We start from the raw sequence: 10,000 nt of genomic DNA on the forward strand, positions 1-10,000 counted from the left end.
TAGATCAAAGCTGTATAAACGAACTTGTGATCAAAGGCTAAAAGAGTGTTTGGAAAAAGCTTCGCTCAATTGCTCTCTCGTTTCCCTCACCACCCCAACAAAAAAAAAAAAAAAAAAAAAAAAAAAAAAACACGTGTGTGTGTATAACGTAAAGCAAGTATGTGAAAGGTGTTTAAATGAAGGTTTGAACAATAACACCCATACATACGCAGAAAAAGAGATACGAGTCGCTCAAATAACTATCGAATGAAAATCCTCTTAAAGAAACCTTTTTGTGGATGTGTACAAGAGGGAGGGACATTAAGTGAGAGATGTGTGAGCGAACATGTGGCCTCTCTTTATGGTATTCCTGTCTCGTCCCTTCACTGTCATCCTCCCTGCCTCCCTATCTCTCCACCAAATCCTTTTCTCTCCACAACCACAACCCGGCCTTGTTTGGGACGGGAAATAGAGTTTTGATACTGTTGTTGTTTTGCTGCTGTCATCCTATTGTTCGGGTTTATTTTTATTTTCCTGTTTTTTTTATATTATTGAAAACAAATCTTCCAGGAATATCATCTTAACCTTTTCAGTACAATGATGCGTTTTCATACTTATTCTGCTTAATATTTGGTGATTTTATACAGCTTCAGAAACTTATGTGAGGGATTACGATAGTGAAGACTGGGGCCATTAATCTTCCGATCTCCATAGATCCTTCCTAATGTTAATAAAATGGTCTAATCGTACACGAATCCCAAGGTAAAAATGTGTCCCAGTATTGAAAGGGCTAACTTCATTGCTACTTTCGATATTTTTGAGGAACGAGATGGAGTGGAGTGTAGTGGAGTTGTATAGGGTAAGTTGGTGAATGATTTGTGGTTGTATATGTATAAAGTCGGGTGGATTCGTGTGGTGTTGGGTGGAAGCGGGTAAGATGGAATGATTATATTGGTAGGGTGGAGTGGGGAAGGCTGGTGTGTGATTGAACGGGATGTGGCGCGGAGGAATAGGCTGGAGTAGGCTTAGGATTGGGTGAGGGACAACGCTTTAGGGCTAAGGTTGATGGATCGCCTAGTGACGCGCCGCTGATCCATTCACTCACATCCCGCACTCTTTTCAGACCCCCCGGAACCATCAATCCGAAGCCGCAAACGCATCTTCCATGGTGCACAAAGGGCGTTGCTTCGTTAAGAGTGCTGGTTGAGCTACTCCCACTCACCGTCAAGCTTAGGGGCCGCCGTGGTACAGTGGAACCATGCGTGTTTTGGGATCCGAGTGGTCTCCAAGCGCACGGGTTCGAATCCTGTCCACGGTCCGAGTGTAGGTTGGGCTTCCTCACTCGGGGCAACGGTTTCCTAGCGGGTGGGCTTTGAGATAGGGGGTACCCAAAAAGTATCCCCTTTAGCCCATAAATTCCCGTGAAAAGCCCACATGGTATAAAAAAAAAAAAGCTTCAGATTAACTTCAGTATTGGTACGCATTTTTAGCCTTGAGTTTTGGGTGTGATTAAACGATTTCATTTACATTAAGAAGGGTCTGTGAAGGTCAGAAGATTAATGACTAGGGTTTGCATTATTCTAATCCCCACATAAGTTTCTTAAACCTGAGTAAAATTGCGAAATAGTAAGCAGAATAAATATGAAAACGTGTCATGGTACTGAAAGGGTTAAGAGGAATACAAGTTTGTATTTCCACCACTAATTTCATTATTAATTTTTATATGTGGTGTAACGAAAACCAAAGGAAAAAATTAATGAATATGAACCGAGCTAATGAATGTGGTTACCGAGCTAATATTTGCGTCCTCTATCAACAGCAACAGCCAACTTAGAAACCATGCTCACAAGTCTCTTTCTGATCAACACCGTGAATTTTGCCAACTTTGCTGTGCTAGTGATTTTTAACTATTTCTAAAGTGATTTGCGTCATCCTCTCTCTCTCTCTCTCTCTCTCTCTCTCTCTCTCTCTCTCTCTCTCTCTCTCTCTCTCTCTCTCTCTCTCTCTCTCTCTCTCGTCTCTTTTCGTATTGTATTTCTACTTCATGGCCTGATTATTCTAGTGCTCTTTATTACGTCATCTGTATTCGGAATGTGTCAGTAGTGAAGCAGCATAATATCCTGTTTTATAGCTTCAACTCCTTGTTATATTCACTAATGATCCTAGTGCTCAATTTCCTCTGTACGCGACTATGCGACTTAACAGCACTATTTCATAAATTCTAAACAGAAAACTAATTAATTCACATAAGCGCACGACAGTACGCCCCACCTTTGACGTTTCCATTATATTAGTACCTGGTGTTTCCTTTTCTGTATAAAGATAATTATTTCTTTCTGATTGTAAGTTGAGAGTAATTGCGATTATGATGATGTGTGGTGTTCCGGTGATGAGAGAGAGAGAGAGAGAGAGAGAGAGAGAGAGAGAGAGAGAGAGAGAGAGAGAGAGAGAGAGAGAGAGAGAGAGCTGTGTTTATTGTTGTCGCGGAGCTTTTCATTATTCACCCGTGTTATTTATTTCCGTCGAAACAAATAGAAACGTACACTTTTTCTGACGTTCACTACAAAGTCCATGGAAAAAAACAAAACAAAACTGGATTTCATTTGCCGGGACACACTTGCAGGCTGTTGTGATCTTATGGAACAACCCGCTCGTGAAAAAAAAAATAGATTTATGATGTATAGCTTTTGTTTGAGGACACTGTAATTAGTTTGGAGGTTAATCTTTCTGTGTAGAGTTGATTTGGTCTGTCGAATGGTCCGTCAAGCGTAAATGAAACGTTTAATAATTTGAATATTAATGAAAAGTGTCGCTGTGTTTGATATTCATGGCAACGGTTGTGGTTCTTTGCTTCAATTTGACCGTCTGATTAAGTACCCATCTGTAGTGCCACTATCATACTGTGCTCTGTGTGAGGGATAGGCCAGGAAAGTGTATGGGAAGGGTGCAGATGTGAGTGTTTTGTTGAGCTAGTAAGAGAAGGAAGAGGATAAGTGAGAGAAAATGGAGAGGGATAGGCCAAGAGAGTGTGTGGGAAGGATGCAAATGTGAGTGTTTTGTTGAGCCACGTAGAGAAGGAAGAGAATTGCTATGGGAGATAGGAGAGGAATAGGCCAGAGAAGTATGTGGAAAGGATGCAAAGAAAGTTATCGTACGTATGTAACAGAAGGACGGAGTATTGTTTTCTTCATCCTTTCCTTTCAGCGTTCCATTCACGGCGTAGTGCTTCATTACTCTTAATTAACACGCATTAAGACCACGCCGACGTTCCCTCCTAACATTCACCTAACCACTCGTACCTTCCCCACCTGTTCTACTTAAACCGTACCCTTCGTGAAACTGAACAATAATTTCATCGTGATATAGAGTGTTTCCTCAGTACAATACTTTAAAGCGACATGTTGTATTGTTTAGTCGCTACGGAAAACCTCTTCACTCTTCAGTTTTCATCCGCTCGTGTGTCAAGTGGCGTAGTTTAATCATAATAACATTGAAAGGCTTGGCTTGGGTGTTTGTGGTGCTGATAAAAACTAAAATAGCAATAGTGGTAATAGTAATGGTGATAGTTAAATGATAATCGGATTACTGAAGAAAGATGTTCCGAAAGGATTGAAAACACGCTACATTACTACAATGATCTGTTGAGATTTTGGTATTTTCTTCTCAGAGTGTGTAATAATCTGGTTTGTACGAGAGAAAAAAAAAAAACTTGCACGAGTGTAAAAAACTACGTGTGTGTGTGTGTGTGTGTGTGTGTGTGTGTGTGTGTGTGTGTGTGTGTGTGTGTGAGTGTCCTTACGTGACTCATTGGTTAGGTAAAGAACTCTGAGAAAATACTTGAGTTAGAGATGATAGACTTAAAAGCGTGGAGAGTTTGCTTTGGGTATCTGGTCACAAGTTATTGATAAAAGAAAATGTACTTTGGAGGGGGACTGAGCTGCATTTGTATCTGTCTGTCATGGCTGTCAGTGGGACGAGGAGGGGCGTGTGTCTGGTGGGGCGTGTGGGATTGAGGCGAGGGGACGAAGAAAGTCCTTCCGTCTCAGGTTATTTGAGATGCCAAGACGAAATATTTGTAAGGCTTAGTGATGATTTTCCCCTAGGCGGTGGAAAATTGGAAGGAAATGTATGTGTGTGTGTGTGTGTGTGTGTGTGTGTGTGTGTGTGTGTGTGTGTGTGTGTGTGTGTGTTTAGCAGGATTTCTCTCTACTAAATGCCTCTAATTTGCATATAAATTATGCTCGATACTCGTTTACTAAGTGCAATGTCACTTTTTTTGTGTACCTTTATCTTGTAATTTTAATTTTTACAGTTTTATCTTTTGTGGACTTGAATGTGTATGTGCGACTCTCTCTCTCTCTCTCTCTCTCTCTCTCTCTCTCTCTCTCTCTCTCTCTCTCTCTCTCTCACACACACACACACACACACACACACACACACACACACACACACACACACACACACACACACACACACACACACACACACACCACACACCACCACTATCACCACCATAGCCAATACTCACTCCTGCTGTCCATGTATGTCTCTTGAATCATGGTCTTGAATGGGTTGTTGTCGTAGCCGTGGTGGTAAGTGGCGGCCCAGGTCTTGGTGGCCGTCACCGTAATGTTGTGAAGAGGCAAGGTGCGTTCAATCGTCTGCGCCACTCGAGCAAAGTTGTCATCAGGAGAGTTGTTGTAGAAGAAGGTGACCTGTTAAGTGTGTGTGTGTGTGTGTGTGTGTGTGTGTGTGTGTGTGTGTGTGTGTGTGTGTGGAGGAGAGGGGGAAGAGAAGGGTGAGGATTAATATTGAAATGTTGGTGATGTTGTTGCGGCTTCAGAAAAAAAACCTGCTTTTGAAGGGAGGGGGAAAGAGGAGATAGAGAGAGAGAGAGAGAGAGAGAGAGAGAGAGAGAGAGAGAGAGAGAGAGAGAGAGAGAGAGACTGGAGAAGTAAGAAGAATGTCAAAGAAAGAAGAAAAGTAAAATAAAAAAAACAACACTTTTACACAAATTGAAGGAAATAATGAAGGGAACAAATCCTGATCTTTAGTATAACATACAAAAAATAGGAATCTGAATGATGAATAGTGCAATAACTGTAATAACCCAAAGATTTATTATTGCATACATGTCTTCATAATGGCAGTGCATTCAGCTTAAAACTTTAGCTTATTTTATTTTCCTTGTTTTATTCTGGAGTTTTATATTATTTGAGTGGTAATGTGTGGAAGTTCAGACCTCGGCATTCAAAGAAGTATGTGTCATAATGTAATGGCAGAGAGAGAGAGAGAGAGAGAGAGAGAGAGAGAGAGAGAGAGAGAGAGAGAGAGGCTGTTTTTGTATCATATTGTGCTTTGATACTTTTTTTTTCTCCCTTCTTCTCTTTATTGCATATAGGTTAACATTTGAATGAAAATTAAATAACACGTATGTATCTTTTTTTTTTTTCCTGTTCTAACTATATTGTAACATGACTTCCTTTATTTGCCATTTGGAAAAAGCGTGTCAGTCCTACAATGTATCTTGCGCAACCTACATTCTCTATCCTTGCTTCATTAGTTTTTCTTTCTTCACTTTTCTTCATTCTCGTTCTTATTTTCTTCTCCTCTTCTATCTTTCTCTCTTTCTATCCCTGTTTCTTTAGTTTTCTCTCTTCACTCTACTTCATTTTTGTTATTTCCCTCTTCTACTTTATCTTTCTCTCTCTCTCTATCCCTTTTTCATTAGTTTTCTCTCTTCACTCTCTATTTTTGTTCTTATGTCTTTCTCCTACTTTATCTTTCTTTCTCTCTCTCTCTATCCCTGTTTCATTAGTTTTTTTTTTATCTCTTCACTCACCATTTTCCTTCTTATTTCCCTCTCCTACTTTATCTTTCTCTCTTTCTATCTCTGTTTCATTATTTTTATCTCTTCACTTTCCTTAATTTTCGTTCTTGTTTCTCTCTCCTACTTTATCTTATTCTTATTTTCCTTTCTTTTACGACTGTCTTCTATCCTTCTCCTTCCTTCCAATCTATTCCGTTTCTTTTCCATTGTTATTTATTTCTTGTTATTTCGTTTCAGTAACTTCCATTTTCAGTTATCTCTCTTTCCTTTGTTTCTCCTCCTTATATTTTCCTTTCCTTTCTTTTTCCTTGCCTTCCCTCTTCTTTCGTCCTTCCTCCCTCGTGTTCTTCATTCCTCTCCCTTCCATTCACTTCATGTTTCAACAATTTGTAAATCGTTTGAACATAATCGCACAAGCTTGTTATTGGAGAAACATTAGGAACAAGAGAGAGAGAGAGAGAGAGAGAGAGAGAGAGAGAGAGAGAGAGAGAGAGAGAGAGAGAGAGGGGTGGATGTGGGCTTTTGGTTAGATTTTATTAGTAAACATGTCATTCACACGCCAGTTACACCTGTACCTTTTCATGTTAAAGGCGTACAGGGAGGGAAGAATAACGGAGAAGAGAGAGAGAGAGAGAGAGAGAGAGAGAGAGAGAGAGAGAGAGAGAGAGAGAGAGAGAGAGAGAGAGAGAGAGAGAGAGAGAGAGAGAGAGAACGTAAAGTAGAAAAAAAAGTATGAAATGATGAAAGATAAAGATAGAGACACAGAGAGATAGTGATGGAGGTGAAGTGGAAGAATATAAAAAAAACATCCACTTGGAAATGAAGAAAAAAACGATGAGAAGGGAAGGAACTGACAGAAAATGAGAGAAAGAATAAAGAGCGAAAGAGGAAAAGGGTTTAGGTATGAGAAGAGAAAAGTTAACTAACGAAGAGAAGACAGAAAATTGAAAAAAGAAAAGCGAGGAAAAGAGAAGCGTGCCTCAACGAAGGAAAAAGGTAAGAGAGCAGAAGTTACTGCTATAGATGAGAGTCAATAAGGAATGAGAGAAGTAAAAGGTCTAGACAGATGAGAAAAGAGAAAGATATATATTAGATAGTAAAGAAAAGAAGAAAGAGGATTTTTTTTTGTCAATATATACTGTGCAAACTCGAAACTTATTTTTTTCAGTACTAGGACGCGTTTTCATATATATTCTGGTTACTATTTGGCGATTTTTATACAGCTTCAGAAACATATATTGAGATTAGAATATTAAAGACTATGGCCATTAATCTTTTAACCACTTTAAACCCTTACTGATGCAAATAAGATCGTTGAATCATACCTAGAAAACGATGTAAATAATGCGTCTCATCATAGAAGGGGTCAAGGACACAGTATGTAAATGAAATGTGCTTTGTGGAGACCGTAGAGTTGTGTAAAATATATTCTTAATGCACAACGTCTCTCCAAGTTGCGTTGACCTAATGAAGAGATATTTTGTTAACCCATTCAGTACCATGACGCACTTCATATTCCTTTTCCTTTTACTATATGGTGATCTTATACAGCTTCAGAAACTCATGTGGGGAACAAAATAGTGAAGACTGCGGCCATTAATCATCTGACATTCATTGCCAGTAAAATGCTCTAATCGCACACAAATCTCAAGATAATAATGTGTCCCAGTATTAAGCTTCACTAAGATTTGAATGGTATGTTTGTTTCTCTTTTTTTTGGAATTTTGAATAACTTGGTGATGTCTTTATTTAATTTACGTCTGTCTTGGCTTGCCGTCTGTGTCTGTTTCGTAATATTGCCTTCTTGCCTTCCTCGTTTATTTCGTCTAGTCCGGATGATCTTTTTCATGCTATTCTTTCCTCGCCTTTTTCGTTCGTTAGTCTCTCGGTCTGTCTGTCTGTCTCTTTATATGTGTGTCTGTGCGTTTTCTTTCTTTCTTTCTTCCTTTCTTCCTTCCTTCCTTCCTTCCTTCCTTCCTCCTCTTTTTTCTTTTTTCTTTCTTTTTTCTTTCTTTTTTCTTTTCCTTCTCTCTCTCTCTCTCTCTCTCTCTCTCTCTCTCTCTCTCTCTCTCTCTCTCTCTCTCTCTCTCTCTCTAAGGAAAAAAAAATAAATAGAAGCAAAGGACGGTGCTATGAAGATGGCAAATTGCAAGCGACTGAAAGTTTAAGCGAGACGAATACTCATCTTACTTTCATGAATGAGTTACATCAGGACATGAGTGAGTCTGAAACAGTTTGAGGGAGTTGCCAAATGGATATGGATTACGCTCATCTCTTGAGTTTAGAACTGGATGAGATAGTTTGATAGATAGGTAGATGAATAGATAGATAGATAGATAAATATATATATATATATATATATATATATATATATATATATATATATATATATATATATATATATATATATATATATATATATATATATATATATATATATATATATATATATATATATATATATATATATATATATATATATATATATATATATATATATATATATATATATATATATATATATATATATATATATATATATAAATAGATAATAAACAGGTACAAATTAGATAGATAGATAGATAGATAGATAGATAGATAGAGAGAGAGAGAGAGAGAGAGAGAGAGAGAGAGAGAGAGAGAGAGAGAGAGAGAGAGAGAGAGAGAGAGAGAGAGAGAGAGAGAGAGAGAGAGAGAGCGTTTACCGGAGCCGCATCGGTCAGTGACTACGATAAATTTTGTGCAGATAAGAGCCGTCTTCACGTCACACACAGCTGGAAGCCTCCTAGAAATTGAATGGAAATGCTAGCACCACAACCAGCCTCTCACTGATCTCCATCTCTTTAGTTCTGTCTATTCCAAATGGAGGAGTAGCGCATCTGTTTGCTTCGGCTGTGGGGATTAGGTTCTGTTTATATGTATGAGCAGGATTAAGTAAAGTAGAGAAGGGTATAATTGGAGTATTTAGAATGATGAACAGTTAAAAAAAAAAAACTGTCCAACAGAGATTATTTTTGAGGTTTTTACGACTGTTTCTCCTGTTTGTTTTTTTTGTTTATTGTGTCACTAGAGCAGCAGAGACTCTTAAAAACACCTGCAACTTTAACCAGAGCCCTTTTTGAAGTAGTGGAGGTGCGGTGCAGAATTATATCACAAGTGTGGTCTAATGTAAGGTCGCGTTGGAGCTTCAGCGGAAAAGAAAAGAAAAATGGGTTAAATATTTGGTTGCTTTGAGTTAGTAAAATTTATAACAAAACTTAGAATACTTATTTTCTCTGTGTTTCGTATCTTACTATACACGTAGAAGAAGGAAATAAAGGTGAATAATGAGTTGCTGTTTTGAAGGTACGTAATATTTCACCCAATTTTTCACGGTCGGAAGTAGAGTGAGATAATCGAGTGTAATATTAAAGGAACTAACACCAACTGGGAAAATGAAATGAAGCTAAAAAAAAAAAGTAAATTAATGAATGGATGTAGCGTGTATTGCAATATCATACATCACAGTGACAATATTGACAGGCTGGGCAGAGTTAGCGTGACTATGAACTAATCAGCACGTGTGGAGCCAGAGAATGAAATAACGCACGTAACAGCGGGTGTCACTCAGGCAGTACTGAGTAATGAGTTGCTGTTTTGAGGGTACCTAATATTTCTCGCAATTTCTCACGGTTGGAAGTAAAGTGAAATAAACCACTGTAATATTATCACAACTAACACCAACAGAAAAAAACAACAACTGAAGGTGAAAAAGGTAAATTAATGAATAGATGTAACATGTATTGCAATATCATACATCACAGTGACAATATTGGCAGGATGGGCAAAGTTAGCATGACCATGACCTAACCAGCACGTGTGGAGCCAGGGAATGAAATAGCGCATGTAACAGAGGGTGTCAATCAGGCAGTACACACATCACATGCACGGCGCAGCGCTACAGCAGGGTTTGACGGCTAATTGATTGATAATTTATACAAGCTCCACTAGACAAACGTAAAACAGTAACACACACTGGGATGAAAGCCGTATTATTCAATTTTGGACGTGGATCAATGCTAATGATTTTTTTCCTTTATAAATCATCTGTCTGTCTGTCTGAGTGTTTTTTTTCATGTCTGCTTTGTCTGTGTCTATCTATTTTGTTTGTCGATCTATCAGGTTGTTTATCTCATTCTCTCTCTCTCTCTC

The 10,000-nt window shown here is 38.5% G+C and overlaps 1 protein-coding gene across 1 annotated transcript in view; it reads right to left on the reverse strand.

Annotated features, from left to right (window-relative positions):
- Positions 1-10,000, reverse strand: part of LOC123498136 (guanylate cyclase 32E-like) — a 222,757-nt gene that overhangs the window by 88,505 nt on the left and 124,252 nt on the right. Inside the window, exon 6 of the mRNA XM_045245310.1 lies at positions 4,508-4,694. Coding sequence (XP_045101245.1) covers positions 4,508-4,694 — 187 coding nt within the window. The remainder of the gene's footprint in view (positions 1-4,507; positions 4,695-10,000) is intronic.

The sequence above is a fragment of the Portunus trituberculatus genome, chromosome 47 (genome assembly GCF_017591435.1).
Source record: "Portunus trituberculatus isolate SZX2019 chromosome 47, ASM1759143v1, whole genome shotgun sequence".
In the NCBI taxonomy this organism is placed as follows: domain Eukaryota; kingdom Metazoa; phylum Arthropoda; class Malacostraca; order Decapoda; family Portunidae; genus Portunus; species Portunus trituberculatus.